Below are 21,989 nucleotides of genomic sequence, written 5' to 3'. Positions count from 1 at the left end.
CGATCGTTACACACACGCAGACACCGGGTTCAGCGATTCTTTCTCTTCTGATTCGCGAAACCACTCCATTGTCACTTGCTATGCTGTAAGCGGCGATTTACACGTGTCCGCCACGGTTGCCGTTAACTTCTGCGACGCTCTTTAAACCGGGGTTGAGCAAATTGCTTGTCCCGATCAAAAATCGCCATCATCCGCACATTGGGAGCTGAGAGTTCGGCGGTTTTCTCTGTAGGGTCGAACGACCTGCCCCAATTTATGGAAAAAAAAATGCCATACAGAAATATATGAATAAGTAAACTAATAAATAAATATGCGAATAAGTATGCATCAATCTCCTATTGTAATGTAAATTGTAATCATCTTGTACACGTTTAATTCTCCGTTTGCGTGTGAGTCACAGATTTCCTTTTCGAAGCCGAATTCACCTCGCGGTAGCACTTTGATGAAGTTAAGTTATGAGCCGTTATGTGCCCGAGATTCGCTCCAGTCCTACTGCTTCGCCGGTGACGGCAGTGACACAACACTCCGCTCCACTTTTGTAAAGTGCTGTCCTTCCGCCATACTTGATTTTGAAAAATCTAGTTTTTCTATCTCAGAGTTTCTTTTTTTTTTGTAATTTTGTAAGATTCATGGTTGAGAAAATCTATTCGATCTGCTCTTTGTTATGCTATACTGGTACCTCATAACTAGTTGTTTGATGAAACTTGCTGGACGCAGGAAGCAAGAAGAAGTTACCTGGAGTCAGTTAGACGTGAATGCGTCTTTAGTCGTTCGTGCTCACCACTTACTGAATTGCTTCCTTCGCAACGTCCATTTTTTGCACGCATCATTTCGTATCTGTGCAATTTGCAGTCGACTTAAACGAACTGTTTCAAACGCCCTTATCTGGATTGAATTGAAGACATTTTTTGGCTAGGATTCGTTTCGAATTACCATGGGATATGTCAAAGTTGTGTATTCAAACCTGCCTTAATTGAGAGGTCTAGGAACGTTTCCGGTACTTGTCTGGAAATTTCTCAAGTTCCATGTACTGCAATACCTTTGGACGGGCCTTTGCCAACACTTGGAACTAGCATTCAGTGTTATGTTAATAAGATTTGCTTGATTGTAAGCAGCAGAAATCCTCGTCGAACTCCTCCCTTTCGGACTTTTTTGTTAAGGAAATTCCGTCATCCTCTTCTTAAGAATACTCACATCCATCTGGGGTCTATTTTTCTAGAAACTTTTTGTGTCCTGGCTTCAGAATGCCTCAACACCCACCAGCAGCAAATCGTTAACGACACGTTTTTCGGTTCGAATGTGCGGATTCAACAGATAAGATATCGCCTAAAACCTGCTCTATGGACGTACATACCAGAGGTCAGAATAACAGTGTAATATCTGCAAGCGTCAGGAAAGCGAATCTGCATTTCGATGAGTCGGGCGCTCATCAACCGAATCTGTCCTCAAGGTCTTTTGGCGCTACATGCTTGTTCCTATTTTAGCTGCCTTTCTCCTGAACACCGCGACCAAATCCACGCAACGTCGCCATTTATCGAAAATTTCTTTGATGCTTCGGATGCGGTCGATAAACAGCTTTCTACTGCATAATATGGCATGGTCACACAGGCGGTTTCGTGTTTCTTCCAGAGGGCTGGACGAACGAAGACCAGTCGAACACATAGCTAAACATACTCTATCCAGCGATTAGCGCCAACACCTGATTCGATCACCATGCAACGTTATGGTAGCTTCTTCCACAGCAAGAAACTTAGCTTTTCTCCTTCCCTTCCTTGACACAACACTCCTCGACATGAAATGATCGTGACTCATTTGCTTGTGACCTCGTCGACAAACAAAATAAACTTCGATATCAGTTCACACGACCCTTTAAAGTTCCACCGATGTCCTGGAAAAATGAGTGTTTGACTGGACGTCTCTTTCCTTTATCAACTTCATTTCAAGCCAGTGAGTGAAGACCTCAACTGTTGGTTGAGTCAATGCACCAGCAGAGGACTGTTTTTTCAATACAGTATCGTCTTCTGTCACATCGAATATGTCAGATTTGACTTTCCTTGCTTCGCGGCGAGGCATGCCGTTCTACATTTCTCTATATCCTTTTTTCCGCAACTTCTAGGACGGTTTTTTCCCCTTCTGAAACCATCCTCTTCTTGAATTTTCATTGAAATTTGTATTGCACCTAGGCACTCAGCATTTAAGAATTGACGCTTGTACTCGTCCAAGGACACTAAAAGGCGAAATTTTTGCATTTCTGAAAATGCGCTAGTTTTTTTTCAATTTTAGCTGTAGTCCGGTCGAAACAAGACTGCTCCTCTTCTACAAGAAAACGCAAGAACAGAAATGAGAAGAGGCGTGATTCCTCTCCCACATTTTTATGTGCTGGAAGTTAGTCAGAATTTTCTTTCATTCTCGCTATTTGATCTCTTCTTGAGTTTCTTGCCCTCACAAATTTGTTGAAGAAGATAAATATGTTCAAAAGAAAGTGCTGTTCTTATTCCAGCACGTTAGAACAGAAACAAGGCGAGCGGTGTAAAGGAAATGCGTGGGGTCAACATCGATTGTAAATTTGGAGATTTTGATTCGATTAATTTCATCTTAGAAAATTGTGAGACGACATTCTTTTTCTTTGAACCACCGTTGCAGAATATCTCATCGAAGTTTTTTTTTTTTTTGAAAAACTGTTGCGATAGGATAAAGTTAGTCTTTTTTCGAACAATTTACGAGAAATTGTTTCTGGACTACTTTTCTCGATCATTTAAAGTTAACTTCTTTGAACTTGAACAAAATTTTAAAAAATGTTCAATTTTTTACAGAAATTTGACACGGAGGAACCTTGGAAAATTATAATGTAGCTACCTGTTTACGATCGCTATTAGTCAAAAATTTTGTGTTTTGGTTGAGAGATCGTAAAATCGCCATGGATATTGCTGGTAAATGGAGTTTTTATGGCCCTTTTAAGGCACTGATACGGACTTGACCAGTTCTCTATTAGATGTGGACAGCACTGTAACAATTTTCTCGCTACTTGGAGGGTATCGGGCTGCAATCTTCAAAATCCAGATTTTTCGTTTCCAAATTTACAACCAACATATTCCTTTCTTTCGTACATTCGAAAAATAATCATGAAATTTAGACGAAATTTTGAAATCATTTACGTTGAGAAGATATTAAATGAGTTGAGAATGACATTTTATATAAAACACGATTATTAGAATGTATATAAATAAGAACTATTACTGTTATAATTTTTCGGATGCAAATGATTTTTTAGCGTTGACATGCAACCGATATTTTGTAGGGATTGGTATTCACAAAATTTGAGGCTGTTCCTTTATCCCAAAATAACTATAAGACATTGTGGCTCCTAATTTAGTTACCGTTTCTTTTCGTCACAGAAAGAAAAGAACAACGGTCGCAACCGAGCTGTCGTTAGAGATTTTACTCTTGCCCTCAGTTCCACTTTCACACGTTCTCGTCAGTTCTTGGGTTGTTTTCACCGATTGCGGAAGTATTGCAGAAATTTTTGTAGTTCCCGATCTCCCGAAATGTTTGCTTTTGTCATGTGATGTCGATTATGTTGTCTAACATCTCGTAACATATGTTTTCTTCAAGTCCAAATCCAATGTTGCCAAGAAAGAGGAGTGGAGGGCCCCGAGTTATGCCGCGATCAGAAGTGAACACTGAACTCAAAGCTCATAGACCCTGAAGGCGAAACAAGCGCCTACTGCTGCTGGGTAGCATTCCTTCGCCGTGTAATAAGCGTGGGGACCGTCCTTGGGTTCGTCGCTTCGTTATCTAGATGAAACTTGTGTTTGCCGTCAAACATTCCGATCGCGGTCATGAAATCTAAGAACATTACCTTGGCTCACTTCCTCACTTCACTCTGCCACCCGGCAGGTTTCGATTCTGCAACCCAGACTACTACGTCCTGCAATAACAATAATGTTGACTGGGAGTATCCTTCACAATTCGAGCACCCAGATGCGTGCCAGGATTCTGTTTGCTATCATCATCTGTTTTCGAAATTGCAGCCGGTACGAAACGGTGTTGTCGGCAAAGTCGCGAAGTGGTCCGCGCTGCCAGCACAAGCCGATCTGTTTTCTGATCTTCTCCTCCCCTTACTTTCCCGACCATACAGCGACATTTTTTGAACACAAGCTCAGTAAAACAGTAATCTCCACATTTGGTTGAGAGTCATGACCTTGTCCTTTCTGAACAGACTTCTAGAAAATTTAAGAATGTTTTATTCAGTTTAATGTTCAGTTTAATGCAAAATTCTACGATCTATTTGAATCAGTGAGGAATGAGTACTAGGTACTAATGTAATGGCTTATTCATTTCTAACTGCTAATGACTTTTGTCCTGCTTTCTTCTGCAGACGACTAAACGTCGCCCACGTAAATGGGGAGTATCCAAGAAAATCTTCAACCAAGTTTGTTCGCATCATTAGTGTTGATATCGCTGTGATTTTCCATATTGTTTTCTTTCTTCTCCCTTTTTATTCTGCTATGCTTTTTTCGGAGAGAAAATGAAAGGATAATATTGGCGTTTGTGTTTCTTTGCCAGCAATGAGATTTGAATATTTTTGCTGCATCTGAAAAGCACACCAGGAGCTGCTATTGTTTTTCTCGAAACGTGCGACAGAATCGAACTTTAATTTAATTGGACTTTTCTTGATTTAATCTTTTTTCTTCGCCATATTTTCGTGTTCGATGAAGAGTGAGTAAATAGATTCAGCATCCGAATAGAAAGTGCAAGCATAAATGGATATTCTCGTCATAAACTTTCTCGGCCAACCTTTGTGCTTCTTTGATGACTTTAATGCACTGTGCGGGGGCGCGGAAAGCACGAACGTGACGCTAGATGTTATCGCACGGCGCCGTTTCTGATCTATCGCTTCAGTAAAATGCTCATCTGTTTCTCAAAGTTTTCAGTTCTCCAGACAACGTGTTTATTTATTTGTTTATTTCTTATGTACCTCTGGTCTGCATTAGAAAACAATAAAATATACTTATGAAGGATGTAGGCGCAGGTGAGGTGTAGCGCTTAGAGGTTCCGCTGCCTGCACGATCCATCGGAGGTTCGAATCCGCCCCAGCACTCGCCAAGGCTTTTATACGAGAATTGATTAACGCCAGAAACTTTATCCTTTATCGTTTAATTTTGCGATAACTTAACTTTCGTAGAGATGAAGGGAAAAGGCAACTATCTGATGTCAAAGAGCATTGGTCAGCCAACGCTACAAATGTAGAATGACTCCAGATAACAATGTAAATAGCGAATCACAAAAAATCCATCTCTGCAACAAAGACCTTCAAGAAGAAGCAGTTATGTATAGGTTAAAACAGAGAAAGATACTGGAAAAACAGGAATGGAAAGCTAACCAGTTTCTGCAGTTATACTTGACTTCTTCGCATTTTCAGTACTCGTATTAAGTGATTTCAAGTGCTGTTATTTCCTCGGTCTTTTTTTTTGCGAAGCTTGAGCTTTTCAGATGGATTTCAGCTACTATATAATTAGAACGATACATGCCAATGGCAGGATTGAAAGTAATTAACGCAGCTTGGCGAAACTTTATCTGCTCTCAGGCCACGCCTTTGGCAGAACTAAATTCTGGAAGTACATTCGTAATCAGTTTCCCATTTTTTTTCGAATGACATTTTCTAGATTTAATTTTGCTCACTCCCAAGGATAGCGACGGTTTCCAATGGATTAATCCATCGAAAACCGATCCGTTTTTGGAACACAAGTTAGTAAGTAGTGTTGTACATCTGAGCATCCGAACACCGCATTACAGTAACTTTTCCCGGCTATGAGAAGGGATCATAGTTGTATGCGGCCAGTTGTTTGGATGGGATGTTTAGTGAATTAAACAAGAGTTGTGTTGACAATGTGATCCTTGACTCATGCTAGCAATTGAAAACAAGTGGACCGGAAAAATCGCTTCACAATTAGAAACAAAATTAGGAGTGCTAATGATTTGTGTGTGGCGAATTTCGAACTCTACGAATGAATTTTGGTTACTGTTCCTCCTCAGATTGGCCTCGACTTTCCCGTTTATCCGGAGAGAACGGCCACTTCTTACATGCTCTGCGTTACTCTTTGACCGTTGGGTAAAATGGCCAGCTCAGTACTCTTTGCACCACCATACACCGCCGCTCTACAGGAAGAAACACAACCGCGAGTTGATCTTTCACTTCTTTCCCACGCAATCGCAAACGACAGTACAAAACGTGTGTTTACCTATCATTCTTTGACGCAACTTCTCTGCCATTTCTCTCCTCTCTGAATCGTTCGCTCTCTCCGTCTTCCTATATAAATGTTCAGCCGATGAAGGCGTTAATCACTTCTATGAAACGTCTCTCTAAGTAGGTCTGTGACGTGGCCTAAGCGCCAGTTTTTCATTTCGGCATTATTACGAACATTCTTTGACTGTTTCCCCTTGCTCCGATAATAATATTTCGCTTCCTGTCGCGAAATGGAGTTAATGAATTTTCGCAGCGCCTCCTTATTCGCACGTTCACGTTCCTCAATGGTGTCCCCTACTCCACGTTGACTAGCTTCACCTATTATTTCAGGCACAAATGTGGAACAGCTGGTTTGGAGGCTTCGCCGAGCCGTCCGACTATGCCAACGCTGAGATGCCTGAATTCAATATCCGGGCCGTAGTTGTGAGTTTGAAGACGTATTCACCTCTCTATCTGTCCTTTTATTGACATATATCAAAGTGTAGCGCAGAGAAACGGAAACAAAAGCGTATCGAAGTAAGGTGAGATTTCGGTACCTTCTAGCAAAGGAGAGAGATGACGTAGTCCCCCTAGTGGTGCTAAAATCAAGTATTTGTCTGTAGAACAAGACCAAGATCCTTTTGTGTGAGTCTAGTCCTGAAATCCAGAACGCAAAATGAAAATTCTCGCTTGCTCATATGAACGTCGTCACTTTTTTGTTTCTTTATGCAATACTTTCGCTAAAACTTAAACATTCGATTTCACGCTGATCTTGGACGATGTGAAGTTACGCCTCCTAGAACGAGTTCTTAAGCAAAGCACTAGAAATAAACAACATAACTTTCGCCAAATAATAAGATAAAAGATACAATAAGACATAAGTAACTTGCGTTATCTAAGAGATTGCCAAAAACCACTAAATCCCCAAAAAAGCAGAGATCACCAACAACCACTGCGCAGACATCCAAAACCACCAAGTTTATGTTTGACGTACCTAGAGCGAAGTTATGAGCACATCTTTGAATCTTCAGCCTAATTTCTATCACTCAAACCTTTAAGAATTCATAGTAAAGTTTGAAAGAATGAATATAAATAGAACGTACAATTTTTGTCTTGCCATGTATTGAAAGCTATTTTTGTAATTTTCTACAAAACCCAATGCATCGCTGGAGTTTCACATCTTAATAGAATCAGTCAACTAGTTGCATCTTCCGTGTTTGTTTTGCTTCCGTTTTCTTCTGTTTATGCTTCATTTGCGGGCAAAAATTGTTCCTCTCCATTCAAATTGCGCAGCACTCGGAATAATAAAATCTTCAATGAAATTATTACTTGTTTCTTTTTCTTTAAAAAGTCGTTTCTTTAAAAATCGTTAGATGTTTAAAGAATATTTCTTTCGCTTCAGACAAAACTTTACATATAGATTTACTTTAAACAAGACTGTTATTCATTGACGAAGTAAAGATCCATGTTTTGTTCTAATACTGTTCCAACAATATGTCTAATATCTTGATTTAGATTTCAAGCATCTTCGTCGTCCCTTACTTGGCGTTCCTCATTATTTTGCCCGGCGTGCGAGAGAAACGATTGATTACTTTAGTTATATTTACGATTACTGCACTTGTAGGAGCTATTTTGGCAGGTAGAAAATCTATGGAGAATTTTGACTTCGGAAATCAATTAAAAATCTGACAATTGCAGCCTCCATGTATCTGCCTGGGTGGACGGGAGGATCGGCAAAAATCGTCGCTCAGTTGAGGTAGGCCCTAGCACTTCTCCGCTGAACGCTCATAAAATCCACATTCTCACCAATTGTAGGTCACACGTAAACGAACGAATGCGTGCCCGAGTGGGAGTGAATGTTGGATTGACCACCATCAACATCACCCTCAGATGTAAGCGAAATGCTGATTTCGTGGATTTAGAGCTTTTCATCGTACAGGAGATGTTTACAGATGAACAAATGGTGAGAGACGATCCCCTTTCTCGAATCGACATGAGCCACCTTTACTACAATGAGAAATTCGATATTTCCGGAGGTAGTACGGTCCCGGCTATTTTTGGAGGCGAAAAATGCATGTCGCGTTAGTCGCCGTCCTCTTTTTCAGTGTCGTCAATGGCCGAGGAATTACGCTCCGCCTACCAGCGAGGACTACCGTACCCAATTCTAAGCATCCTTGAGTATTTTTCATTGAATCAAGACGCGTTCGACTGGGGGAGGCATTACCGTACTGCTGGTCATTATACTTCGGCTGCGGTCAGGTGCGAATTGTTTTAGGATTGGAGTCTTTGTCTTATTTCTACTCGTGTCAGAAGAGTGCTGTAGTTGACAGCACTATAATTTTGGAAAACAATAATTCCCAGTAGAGTGACAATTCTCTCAATAATCTTGGTATTAAAGGCATCACTCCACGAATCTGAGTTGGTACGGATTTCAGGTGGAGTATACGGGATCGTAGAGAAGGGGGTGAGTTCCGTCTATTTCTTCGTAATTGCCGTAAAAAAAAACGGCCCGGAAGATACGGCTTCGGGCGTTCTGGCGCACTACTTCCTACAAGGAGTTCGACTGGAGCGCGCCAGCCTTATGCACGCGCCGCATCTTACGGGCCGTTTTTTACGGCACTTAGGAAGAGATGGACGGAATCACTACCCCTCCATAATCTACAAACCCGTATACGGACACTCCATCTGAAACCCGTACCACCCCAGATTCGTGGTATGCTGCGTTTAAATGGGGATGAGGCTTTTAATAGTGAAGTGTGTTCTGAAAGCAGGACGAACATAGCACTGAAGGATGAAAGAGATGTTGAAAACGAATGAAAACTCACTTAACGAACACGAAAAAAACTGAAGACACAGGCAAAGAATACAGCATCGCTGCTGTTACGTTGACCAATGAATTTCAAACTCTGTTTTTTCTTTTTAGGAAGCTTGCAGTGATTTTCGTTTCATTTTTCAGTCTTGCGCTCGCCTGTTGGTCATTAGCAGTCGTCTTCTTGCTGTTTGTGCCACATTTTTACGGCAGAGTGAGTTTGAATCTCGCTATGTGTGATTCTCTTTCTTCCTCTTTATCGGTGCTCTGTTAAGGCGATGCTAGCCACTGGCGTATCCGCGTTGCTCTCATGCCTGGTGTACCTTGTCATGGCGCCATGCCAGCTTGAAATCGGATTCATCGGGAATGAAGGCAAAAGAATTGTGATGAAAATGAGCTTCCAGTGGTCGTTTTACTGCGTGTTTGCCGTTGGTGAGTCGACGTGATCTAATCTTGTAACTAACTTCTTCTTTTGAGAGGAAGAATACAATTTAATAAACATATTACTGAAGAGATCACTATAAAAATATCGCAATAGAATCCAAGAAAAAGTTTGAAAATTTCAGGACTTCTCGCTGTGATCGTTGGTATCTTCCTGATTCTTCTTCAACACTACCATGTATACACACTTTCTACTTTCCTGGAAGCTCATCTAGACGAAACCGTTGCGAAAAACAAACAAAACCAATGCGAAGCAGTTTCAGATGTAACGAGCAGCATAGAAGTAAAAACCGTTCTTAATGTGTTGTAAACTCGAGTTTCAATTCTTGGTTCAACTGCAGGTGCTCCGTCGCAACAAAGCCTTGGTATTAGGCTCTTCCTCAGCAGACAAGAAGGCTGCCTCCAGTGGATTCCAGTCGAGAACCAGCTATTCAGGATCCGTCAGGTTAGATACGGTTACGTCATTAGTATTAGGTTGAGTCGAAAGTTCTCGGACAATGTAGGAGTGATGACTTCTAGAGATAATCACTCAGCAAAGAGCTGACAAAAATGGATGTGTTAGCTAACTTTTGATAGAGTATAAAATTCTCTTCAAAGTGTAGGTTAACAATTACACTGAGCTAGTTCCTTTACTGCCTTCATGTCGCGCAATTTCAAGCTGTCGTCACTCCACCTCCGCAGCGTCATAATCTTTCTCCATGTATCTGGCCAAGAACCCGCGGATATCGATAGACGTCTGTAGGAAGTCTACGAGGACCACGCCCCCGCCAGAAGTACAGTCTACAAGTGGCACTCGAAGTTCGCGTCGGGCGACTATTGCATCAAAGATGAAGACCATTCGGGATGCCCGATGGTGTTGGATTTGGACTTGCTGCGAAAGAGCCGACCGAAAGAGCCGTATCAAACCACTCCCGAACTGACAGTCGCTCTTGGGGTGAGTCAAATCACAGTTGTTCGCGGACTGAAGTCAATCGGCAAGCGCGAAAACTAGGTCGATGGGTACCACATGCTCTGACGCAGTAGGAGATGGGCCGCCGCGCTGATACGGCACTTTCTCTCCTCACGCTCAAGCGCACCCACACTTGGCTTGAGCACCTTGTCACCGGGGATGAGAAGTGGATTTCCTATTATAACATTCACCGGCGTGCCCAATGGGTCGACAAAGGTATGGATGCAGAAGACGTCCCTAAACTCAACGTACACGCCAAAATGCTCTGCATCTGGTGGAGCACACACGACGTCGAATACTGGGAACTGCTCTCTGATGAATGTACAGTGATCGTAGACGCCTACGTTGAGCAACTGAGGAATTTGAAGACAAATCTCGAAAATATACGCCCGCAGCAGCGCGAAGTCTACTTCCAGCACGACAGCACTCACTCACACATTGGAAAAACGACCAATGCTGAACTGAAGAAGTTCTTCTGGACCATTTCACCACACCCGCCGTATTCCCCAGATCTGGCTCCCTCGGAATACCACCTTTTTTCCTACCTCCAACGTCATCTACATGGTCAAGACTTCCAAACGCGCGACGACATCAAAAAGGCACTCGAGCAGTTCTTCAGGGAATTGTCTCCTGCGTTCTGGAGCAAAGGTATCTACGATCTGCCTAGACGTTGGCAGAAGACCATCGATGCCAATGGGGCATATTTCAAATGATTTACAGTTATCGTTTGAAAATTGCAAAGTGAATAAAAATATTGTCAATTTGTCCGAGGACTTTCGACTCAACCTAATAATTCAAACTTTTTAGGAGATAGTTCGAGATTCATACTTCTTTTTTAAGAAGTCAATCGTCCATTGAAACTGTGCACGGTGACCTGCGGATACAGCGATCCCCATCGAACTTCACAATTGACGATGATAACCATCCTCGAAGCTCTAGAGACGCGAAAGTCTCCGTGGTGGTTGAGAGACTGTAGCCGCTCGCAGCTTCAGGCAGCAACTTTGTACTATACCTCGATATCTATTGTTCTAGTCAACTTGTCATCTCCGGTGAACATTTCCTTAACGTGTTCCTTGCTAGCCATAAAAAGCAGCTCTCGCCATTTCTTTCCTCACTTTCCGGCTAACACTCTTTCGCGAACATATGGTTTCAATGAGCTTTGTTTTTTCTTTGAATCATGATTTACGTTCCGGGTTTGACTGTATATATCATTTCATGTTGCTCATTTTAGAGTGCGAAGAAGTTAGTACTGGAACCTTAGTATGCATTACGTTTTTTCTTCTGCTCGGAGCATTTGTATGTAATTCATAACCTAGGTTTTCGCCTTGCGGTCTCTCTTTTGCGCCGAAGAGTGTACGACGTTTGTTGAGTGTATGTTGATGTTTCGATACATTCTTTTGCTCACTTATGAATCCCTCGCTTCTTAGATTCATTTGATGTCTAACGGGTCATTATGTGTTGAATGTGCTGAACATTTGGGATTAAAACTGTCTCAACTGGTTTTCCCAACGTTTAGGGTGATTCGCCATTCAACACTGCCATTTTCACGCAATATTCTTCTTTGTTTGTTCTTTTTTTGTGTTTTTCAACAAGCTTGATGGAGAAAGATAGTAGCATAATAAAATATGTGGAAAGCAAGTTGTTTCCTTATTACTCGAAACTTGGAAAGTTGAAAGCTATACTTCTTATGAGGAAGAAAAACGGATTTGAGTGCAGAGAATGAAAAAAAAGTGCAAAGAATAATTGCATCTGCTGCAAATCGGGGAGCTAACGGTACTTTACACTCATTTGCATGTAAAATACATTGAAAATGTGCAAATTACAAGCAGTATAAGTGGAGGGTGATTGTAGCAAACATATCATCGAGAATAAATAAGATTGAATGTGGAGAGAAATGATCTCTGCAGAGAACTTCAATTGACAACAATACAACTGCTGGAACATATTCCAGATAAAGTGAACTATGAAAATATGAGTTGAAAAAACTAAAGTTTCTACCAGTAGCAGTATGTCCATGCAGGATCACTCCACAGGGGATTCGTTGTTGCGTAAATCCGATAGAAGAAACAGGATCTTCTGCATAGCACCGTTTACAATGACCAAAATAACTAAGGCGTGATTAAGCTATAAGCTACGTCAGAATGACGTGAAGAAAAGGAGTACACCAGCAGAGATGTGAATTAGCTGTGGCGGATCTTCTCACTACCAATGATTACGATTGATTATGATGATTTCAGTACCAATGATGAACAATGGTTGAATGGTTGCGGTACCAATGGCCCCTAGTACCACTGATGCTAATATTAGGTTGCTGCGTAATTAATTTCTGAAACGGACCGCATACTTCAAATTGCTATAACTCAGTTTAAAGACAACTTTATTAAGCTCAGCTTAAACACAGCTTTATTAATCGAAATAAAAACCATCAGAATCTACACAGTCTTTTCCAAGGAATTGGTAATGAATTCAAGCCTTTAGCATAGAAATTGAGATTACAGGAATCAACAAAATTATGAAAAGCACTTTCAACAGCGTCTAAATTAGTGAAATGCAAATGTAAATCACGAGCTGTGATAGTCTGCTGGGGAAAGGTCTAGGGAATACTGTGGGTGAGGGAGAACTTCTATACGCAAATGGGTTAATTTTTGCAGGATGATTTGTGCGGTATGTGGCGTTCGTTGTCTTGCAGAATCGGCCCTCTTCTATTCCCCACTGCCGGCCACAATTTTTGTAACTTTTCATAGATATGCTCCATATCACAGCAGACTCCTTCTGCTGTGATATGGAGCATATGCATGAAATTTTGCACTGCATGAAACTGTAGTGGATTAAACCCTTACAGCACCACAAAACTGTAAGCATGACTTTTTTTTGGGGTGAAGATCGGGTTTAGGAAAAGTGTTTGGAGAGGCGTCCTTATCTACCCACACAATTCCAGGTTCCCTATTATCGTAAAGAACCCACTTTTCATCTTCAGTTATAACACGACAAAGAAAGGGCTCATTTTTTAAACCGAATCAAAAGGTTCGAACACATGCCGATACGTGCCAGAAACTGCTCTTCGGTCACCTCGTGAGGCACCCACTTTGACATCTTCTTCACCTTGCCAATTTCCGCCAAATGTCTAGCTACTGTAGTATAACGTACGTACGCCCAGGTCTTCTGCTAACTTTTGTGTGTTAGTCTTCGGATTTGCTTCCACGGCTCTCATCAGATTTTCATTATCAAGCGACGACTTGCGACCCCGACCCGGCCTTTCTTTGAGATCAAAATCGCCAGAACCGGATTTTTTAAACCAGAGCTCCACTGCTCGTTCGCAAGGACAGCCTGACTCGATAGTCGCGTCGGTTCATGATTTTTCAGAGTCCTGGAAAAGCTGAAAAAAATAGAGCGACAGTTATTTATTGTGTTTAAAAGAGCAGAAAAAACCTGCAAAACATTATGTGTTGTTTGCCTTGAGACAAAATAATTTAGGGTAAAAAATTGTTTTATTTACACACACCTCGAGACCCAAACTAATTTTGCACCAACCCAATAAGTGCGGTGGCATACGACGGTTCGGCAAAAAAAAAAGGTCCAAGATTGAATACAAGGCAGGCTAGTAGTGACAAAATCGCTTATTAACAGCAGAGCAACATCAAATAGATGAATCCTATGGCTTTACTGAACCAACCAATTTTAATGGGATTTTATATCGCAGTGGTAATTAGCCGCAGTAGAAAATAACAGGACGGCCACGAACACATTAGGACTTTTTGAAATGTAACAAAACCGCGGTTCTAGCTGTGAAGCGATGTACCAAAATAAGTGACATGACTAACTAGGAACACGTTTCACTTTAAAAGTTTCAGCCAACACTAGGAAAAATTGTACATTATAAAATATATTAATCAATAGATTCCCGTGTGGGAGCTCAATCAATTGAATATAATTAGAGCTCTTAAAACCGACCGCTAAAATACTTTTTCAACAAATTTGCTGTGGCTACGCATTATCAAGACTGTCTAAGTTAAATGGAGCCCAGGTATATATGACATGGGACGTACATATGTAAATAAATGTATTGTTTGGAAAGTTAAATGACATTTACATATTCGTGATGAACATACTATTTCGAACACTCTGGTATCTCTAACAGCTATCATTCCGTGGCGGTGAAGATTCTGAAAATCTGACTGAAGTAGCATGTTTTAGTTCCATAAACGAGTGACTTTAATAGCTTGAATTTTTTTCTTACAGAATCAGCAAGAGAAGTACTCATTTTGGGAAGCCCTCTTCTCTCGACTTTCTAGCACGGTAGAACTTTCTGTTTTTTGCAGCTAAAATTACAACTTCAGTATTCGCATTACCTACTGTGATTTTTGGAAGTTCATAAACCGTTAACAATCGAGGTGTCATCACGTCACTTAAGAGATTGGCTCTCGTAATATGAACTGTTTCAATTTTCTCCATAATATGTCCTAGTTCTAAACCTGTAAATAAGAACTTTTCGTGTGCTTTTACAAATTTTTTTTTCTGCGGTTTTTTTCTATGTCTATATTTTTCATGTATCGTTTGGATATGTTTCTTAAGGAGGAAAAGATCTCTCGAATTGTGTTTATTTTAAAACATTCTCCATCATTCAATTTTTCATCACAGTCTCCGTCAACCTCTATAAAAAGTTATTATCATCTAGGCACGCCGACCCCCAAAACCCCCAAACCTTAGGCCAAAGATCGAGCTACGGCTGTCTTACCGCATTGATTACCGCATTCAAAAAGAATAGAATAACTACAGAGAGGAATGCTACGCCTACAGAGCGATACCATTCGGAATTGGTTGTTTTATTTCCTTCTTTTTTATTCCCTCATTTTTATTTCTACCTGGATTCTTCGGTCTTCAGAATTTAAATAAAATCACCAAGTCAGAGAAATAATGATAATTAAACGAATTTTTCTATGATCTCTGTAATGCAGCAAATAAATGTGAAGTGAGGAACCACTGGAATACAAGCAGCAGAACTACCATAGTGTAGTTCCAGAATAACGTCAGAGATCAGCAGCTTAATAGTAAGGCAAAGTCTCACTTTCATTATGAGAATCTTCAATCTTAAGGAATTTCGAAAACTTCCAAGTGAGAATAAAACGGACATTTCTGGATAATATCGATCTGCAAGCACAATATTCTTCTCTGTAGTTATTCTATTCTTCTCAAATCCAGTAATCGGTAACACAGCCGTAGTTCGATTTGCTCCCTAATGCATCTGGTTGGCCGGCGTACCTAGATAATAACCTTTTTAAGAGGTTGACGTAGACTGTGATCCTCGAATGTGGTTTTTCAACCATCGATAGAATATAAAATATTACCCTTAAAGCTGCAAATGGTTATACCTTGAACGCAAAGTATGTTATACTGCAGTTATGCAAGGCTTGCAGTGAAAAACAATGGCTGATTCCGTTTGGTTTGCGTTTCTTGGACCTTCTAGAGAACCATTATTTTCCTTGTGTACTTCGGTTTTACATGTCCAAAAATGTGAAAATTATCCATCGTTTTATCTCTCCTCTGTCGAGTTTTACGCGAGTCGCCTATTTGTCTCCGTTTTAGGTGGTGTAATGTTGTCAAAACAAGAAATTTTCTTTGACTGTTGAAGCTTGGGCGCTACGCAGCACATGGTTGTTTCCCTTCAACAAGGCATTCCCTCTCAGATTCTTAAAATCATACATCTCCAATATACTACTAAACGCCAACACATTCAGTCGGTCACTTTTATTATTACAGAGGTGGCTGGTCACTCACGCGGTGAAGTCCTGCAGCACTACATATATGGGTGGTATCACATTGTCCTATCTTAGTTATGTGCAGCCTAGCGCTCAGTTCACAGTACGCCGATAATACTCAGCATCTCAACGTCACTGAAAAGGATCAGTATCCATAGATAATTATGAGACATTTTTAAGTACGCTGGGTAGTTCTCACCCTCTACACTGGGACAATTACCGTTGTTTTCTTCATCTTGTTCTCCCTTAATAGCTTATATACAACTTTTCGACTACGCGGATTCACTAGCGCTACTGCTACTGCTTTACCATAATGCTGTCCTGTATTCTTATCAAAGACGAGAAAACCGTCATTTGCATTATCTCTTTCAGGTTGAACTAACAATCATAAGACGTGTGAAGTATGCTACAGTATATAACTGTACGATCGCATCATATTCATTATGATAGAAAGGGACCTGGATCTGCCCACGTAGTTTAATTAGCTAATAGTTTAATCAAAGTAGTTTAATTTGCTGAAATTCCACTTCCTGTATACAGAATTCACTTCGTGCAGACCCAAAGTCCACGAACAATTTCTATCTGGTCGTCTTATCGGAAGGGGCGACTCTATAATTTATTCCACATTCAAGAAGAATCATTAACGTCATCAGGATACGCCCCAAAGATCAACCCCCTTCAACGCCTGAAAAGCAGCGCAAAACCCAAGCTCAAGCGACTACTCCCTGACGAACGATTCTCAGTCACCCATTAGAAAGTCTAGTCCTGCTTGACACTTCGCATTCAACGCTATTTATCTCCTCAACGAGCTAGTTGAACACTGATTCATTCCCCCTTGACTGGTTTGGACGCGGGTCAAGGCATTGCGGAACTTGGCCAATTGGAATTTGTTCGTGGGATTACGAAGTATATGTGAAAGGTATGCGAAACTTATGTGTGACCCTAAACACATATCACGTAGGTGTTACGAAACCCATGAGGCAGCATCAACGTACATAGCCCCGCACTCGCTTCGTCATTCCATGGAAGGAGCCCGCGTGTACAAGATTCTGCTCCATGATATTCTCTATTGCCCTGCTATTACTCGTTTTGTGAGCCTTATCCATTATTACCTTGGTATTGCTAGTGTTATTTGCGTGTTCATTGTTCATGCTCATTATTTGTAGCTTCCTTTTTCTCGCGCCGTTTTCCTCTCTTATCCACTGACTTTTTGTACGCATCATAGTTACTCTATTTTATGGCTTCTATTGCATAATTCACATGACACTTTAGTTTAGTTTCGTCCTTTTTAATGTTGATGATGCACATGTGTCTCTACGAATTCCTTCTATGTTACCAGTGCGCATGAGAGACACCGCGGCCTTTTGATTCAGGTGGACCTCCGCATGACCTCACCGAAACTTGTGTGAACCTCACCCTACTGGCTATCTCAAACTCCGCTTTAATCCGACATTACCTCTGACAGTCCTCCTAATCGAACTCGAACACTTTGATGCTTTTCCGCAACGTTCGTTCCGCGTTATTCAGGTGTTCGACTCGACAGGAAATTCACGGCAGGGCAGGGTCCTTTAAGAATTACCTTCGTTACCTAGAGCTACCCATCTTTATCGTAACAAGTTCGGCCTTCTCAGCGATAAGTACAGTGAATGACAACCGACAGACGCTCACATTTACCGCAACTATCCCTAGTTTCCTGATATTCCCGTTGCGCGTCCACTTCGTCTTCACGCACGTGGCGACCGCTGAAATGGGCAATGAGCCGACCATTGGCTATGTGAATTGTAGGTCCTAGTTCCCTGACAAGACCTACAGTACGGAGGGCCGACCTGGAGTCGTGGACAAAGAACCTGCACGTATTCGTAGATTTCAGCGCATGGTACAGTCGGGCAGTGCAGCGCTTCGCTTGCGAACGCAGTCGCCCTATCGACGAGGGCTTCCTTGTGAACATCGCGGTCCGTTTGACGATGGCGTCATCGTCAGCGAATCCTTTCGAGGAGCATATTTTGAGAATGCGACTAATCTACAATTTCGCGCGAGGATAAGCAGCCTTCACCATTATGGAAAGGAGTAATGGTGGGGATGTACGTGATGTAAATGAAATGCTTTGCGTGCAAATTAAGCGATACCGTGGTATTCGATGAGGCCACTCCTAGAGCACAGAGAGAGGACCCTACCCACTGGCCACCGCCCGAGCAAGGATACAGAGGACAACTCCTCAAAACCAAGGACAATAACGCGAAGCGCGAGATCCGCGTGGATACGCTCGATTGGAGCGACGACTGGATAAAAGGTAAGAGTCGTCTCTCCTGTGAGGATAGAGAGCTGCTTTCACTGCGCGACACTTAGACACACACTGAGAACCACTGATCAGTTTCATGAGTGTTGCCGGGAAGGTCCCACCCCTCCTCTAGATGGAGTTCGTTGGCATCCTTCCCATCGTGAGAGCGGGAGAGGTCCCATTTATTCGACCATGAGAGCACGAGATCATAGTTCCCGCTAGTGAAATTTCAGCGATATCTCTATTCTTTCAAGATGTTATTGTGTTTTTATAATACTTCAATTTCTCTAGTTTGCTACTAATTGTTTAATCTTAAAGACTTCTAATTTCTTGCAAGTTCTCAAGTGTATCTCTTCTGTTGTGGCTTGCTAGAATCAATTGTATTTCAGCATTCGGCTATTTGTTCCGAGACTGTGAATTTCACGAGTTTCAAACGAGACTGTTTGTTGAGGGCGGCGCTTAGTATGTAGTTGAAACGTGGTGGGAGTTTTCGATTCTACTTCATCCGGTCCACTCGTTTCGATATGTAAAATCCTTTGTTAAAACAAATGGGTAGGAAAAAAATCGAGTAGAATCTTCTCTGGAAGCTGATGTAGACATCGCTAAGTTCAATTAGATACAGAATCATTGCAGTGGCAATACTATTTTTCACAACAAATACTAAGTGGAGAAAGCAAGGCGTGCTTGGGAAACATCAAACAATCAACTCACACAAGGAAACTACAGAGTATTGAAACATTCGAAGCGTTTGAAAGTATTTGGACATATGCAAAAGTTTGGTCAACACATTTAGAACTTCAACTGGCAACTTCCTACGATTTGCACGGCAAAAACAAGGCAATACTAGTAAACCGACGTATATACTCAAAAAACCCTTCCGCAGTCGGATTGTCGTCGCAATTCAGAAACTGCTTTTGGTAAATTTGTAGGGGAACAGTGACAAATCGTCGTCGTATATCGATCGTCGCTGGAGGACATCGCCTATGCGGTAATTCGTGACCAGAATCGTAGAGTATTTCCAAAAGCCATGTTCTATCTAATTAATATGTCATGAAAGGATAGCTCGATCATGTTCTCAAGCAACGCTTCACGTCCTCATTACCACTTTTAGAAATCCAGAGACATTTATTGGAATTTTCTGGTATCATTCTTCACCTAAACATATAAAGTCATTCATATTTTTTCCCTTAATTTTTTTTTGAAAATGGAGTCGTATTGTAAAACACTGTTCTGAGTTAAAGACGCATGCTAAAGAAATGTTTTGCAATTACGGTAAATTCGGTTTCATTTCTGGATCTCGGAAATGTTTCTTGTTTCCAACGAAAAATTTTACATAGGTAATTTGAAGCTATCGGTTTCAATTCACCTTAAATTAGAGAATTTACTTACGGTTACGAATTCGAGGTCCCTTAAGTCTTATATCCTTCTCCTCATAAGCAACGAAGATGAGGTTCATCGATGTTTTTTTTAAGGTTGTAGATGTCCCAAAGTGACATTGACGAATAATGTTTTAAATTAGGGAATAAATATGAGACGTAGGAAAGAGATGAATAGCTTTTGCACCGTAGGACCAAAACCACGGTTATTATTATACAATAATTCTGGAAAAAAAATCAGGGGTTATGAGCTATCTGATTGAGGATTGAGCAATTTCGAAAATCCTCACAGTGCGGTTTCTTTTCATACTTTCTTGCCGCTGCGTCTATACAGTTGGGTAACTTCTAAAGTGGTTGTCTATGTTTATGTAGACAAGAGAATTAGAGTGAATACGTCAGCGTCTACTCGGGCATATCCAATGTCTCGGATCCATTAGAGGAAAATAACAGGAGCTTCTTTACCGTTTCTTTTGCGGATTTGATTTTAGACAGACTATGAACATCTGCACAAGATGTGGAGAGCCACGAAGCAGAAGATTTAAAGGCACCCCACAAATCTGGGGTGGTGCGGGTTCCAGATAGGTCATGCCTATACGGAGACGTGGGAAGAAGGGCGATTCCACCCATTTCATTCTAATTGCAGTAAAAAAACGGCGCGGAATACGCGGCTTCAAGAGTTTCGGGTCGCTACTTTCAAAAACAGAATCACCTTCTTTTCCAAAATCTTCGACCTCGTATAGGCATTACACACCTGAAACCTGCACCACTTCAGATTCATAGGGTGATGCCTTTAGGGAGTCGCTAGCTAGCGAAAAAGAAAGAAAGAAAGAAACGTAGATATAGAAGAAGAGAGAGATGTAATTAGAAGTTTCTTTGATTCTGACCGCTATGAAAAATCAAAGTGGTCGGTGTCACCCAAAAGAAGCTAGTGAGCCACCGCGTTACAAGATTTTCACCCCATTCAAATGGGATCTATATACTGTGCGGAATCCTCAACTTCCTGTATCTAGGCAAGCTGTTAAGGGTCTTCATGTAGGACAATTCTATGGCTAGGAGAAAGTCAATAGTGGAATAAAGTGGTTTCTAATCGAAGGACACTCATTTTTCCTCTAAACAGAGTTAAACAAATGACCGTGGCGGGACCCTTTCTGTTCAACTTTGCCGTAGATAACATAATGCGAAGAACAGTTGAGTAGTGATCCTGAGTACGCCGATGATGTAATAATATTCGCTTCTAGCAGCGCGAAGTTACAACATTTGTTAACTTTGTATCGAAATTAGCTGCAGCCTACGGACTGCGACTCCGCCCTGATAGATGCAAGCAGAAGTGAGTCTCCTCGAGACCCTCAACGAGAATCAAAGTTGACGAATTTTGTTATTTGGGCTGTATGCTGACTAACCATGGCAGCTACGAGAGAGATATTTAGCAAAGATGCGCTAAAGCTAACTCCGCATTCAGCCTATTGATGAAGTGCCTGTGGTCGACCCTCATCGCCAACGAAGTCAAGGTGCGAGTCTCTCCTATCCGCAATTCGCTCTATCATGACGTACGGATCGGAGACTTGGGCAATGCCGGTGACGGTGATAGAAAAGCTTGGGAGAGAGCTAGAGAGCTGCATGGAGAGAAAGCTGTTTAGACGACTGCTAGGTTACTTTTGGCCGTTAGTATGACATAACTAAGAACTTTATTCAGAAGTGGACATGGTGTACCGGAGGATGACACGTGGAAAACGTCAACATCTTGCCCGTCCTTCTGAAGTAGTCATTGAAAACCGTCTTCGCTTTTTTGGTCTCGTTATGAGGAGATCGTCTGATGGTCTTGTCTTGTCCGAGTAGTCCTGAAGAAACTTCCAGATCCTAATTGGAAAAGGCATCCTGGTCATAAAAGAAAGTTCTGGATGGAGGTGGTGAAGGAGGATCTAGATTAATTAAAATTAGAGAAATTTTTGAAAAAGGGGAGGGGGAGATTTAAAAAAAAAAAAGACAACACCCCGGCGAAGATGCGGATAGCCGCGTTAGGCCATAACACCCGCCCCCCGATTAAGTCAAGTAAGTTATTTCGTTCCCGTCATGTATTTAATTTTTGTACTTCGCCGCAATAATGTCATGAAACTTCCACGTCTTCTAGCGTCAAGTGTTCTTCGATACCTTAGC

The 21,989-nt window shown here is 41.5% G+C and overlaps 2 protein-coding genes across 4 annotated transcripts; both read left to right on the top strand.

Moving 5' to 3' along the window:
- Positions 1–2,340: 2,340 nt before the first annotated feature.
- Positions 2,341–11,401, top strand: RB195_010750 (uncharacterized protein; the record flags this gene model as incomplete). Of its 2 annotated transcripts, XM_064191885.1 has the most annotated exons (12): positions 2,341–2,385; positions 6,578–6,670; positions 7,742–7,865; positions 7,925–7,982; positions 8,042–8,118; positions 8,179–8,262; positions 8,332–8,485; positions 9,183–9,249; positions 9,311–9,467; positions 9,602–9,759; positions 9,818–9,921; positions 11,266–11,401. In XM_064191885.1, 12 exons carry the CDS (start codon positions 2,341–2,343, stop codon positions 11,399–11,401), a joined length of 1,257 nt encoding a protein of 418 aa, XP_064049467.1. The 2 variants fall into 2 exon arrangements, with proteins under 2 accessions (XP_064049467.1, XP_064049468.1); XM_064191884.1 differs by lacking the exon at positions 2,341–2,385 and having other exon boundaries at positions 6,584–6,670.
- Positions 11,402–18,054: 6,653 nt separating this feature from the next.
- Positions 18,055–21,671, top strand: RB195_010749 (uncharacterized protein; the record flags this gene model as incomplete). 2 transcript variants are annotated; one of them, XM_064191882.1, is made up of 3 exons in its annotated part: positions 18,055–18,248; positions 18,302–18,471; positions 21,529–21,671. In XM_064191882.1, 3 exons carry the CDS (start codon positions 18,055–18,057, stop codon positions 21,669–21,671), a joined length of 507 nt encoding a protein of 168 aa, XP_064049465.1. The 2 variants fall into 2 exon arrangements, with proteins under 2 accessions (XP_064049465.1, XP_064049466.1); XM_064191883.1 differs by lacking the exon at positions 21,529–21,671 and having other exon boundaries at positions 18,302–18,527.
- Positions 21,672–21,989: the final 318 nt, after the last annotated feature.

The sequence above is a fragment of the Necator americanus genome, chromosome III (genome assembly GCF_031761385.1).
Source record: "Necator americanus strain Aroian chromosome III, whole genome shotgun sequence".
NCBI lineage: Eukaryota > Metazoa > Nematoda > Chromadorea > Rhabditida > Ancylostomatidae > Necator > Necator americanus.
The sequence above is the reverse complement of the archived record's forward strand: the minus strand, read 5'-3'. Positions and strand labels throughout refer to the sequence as shown.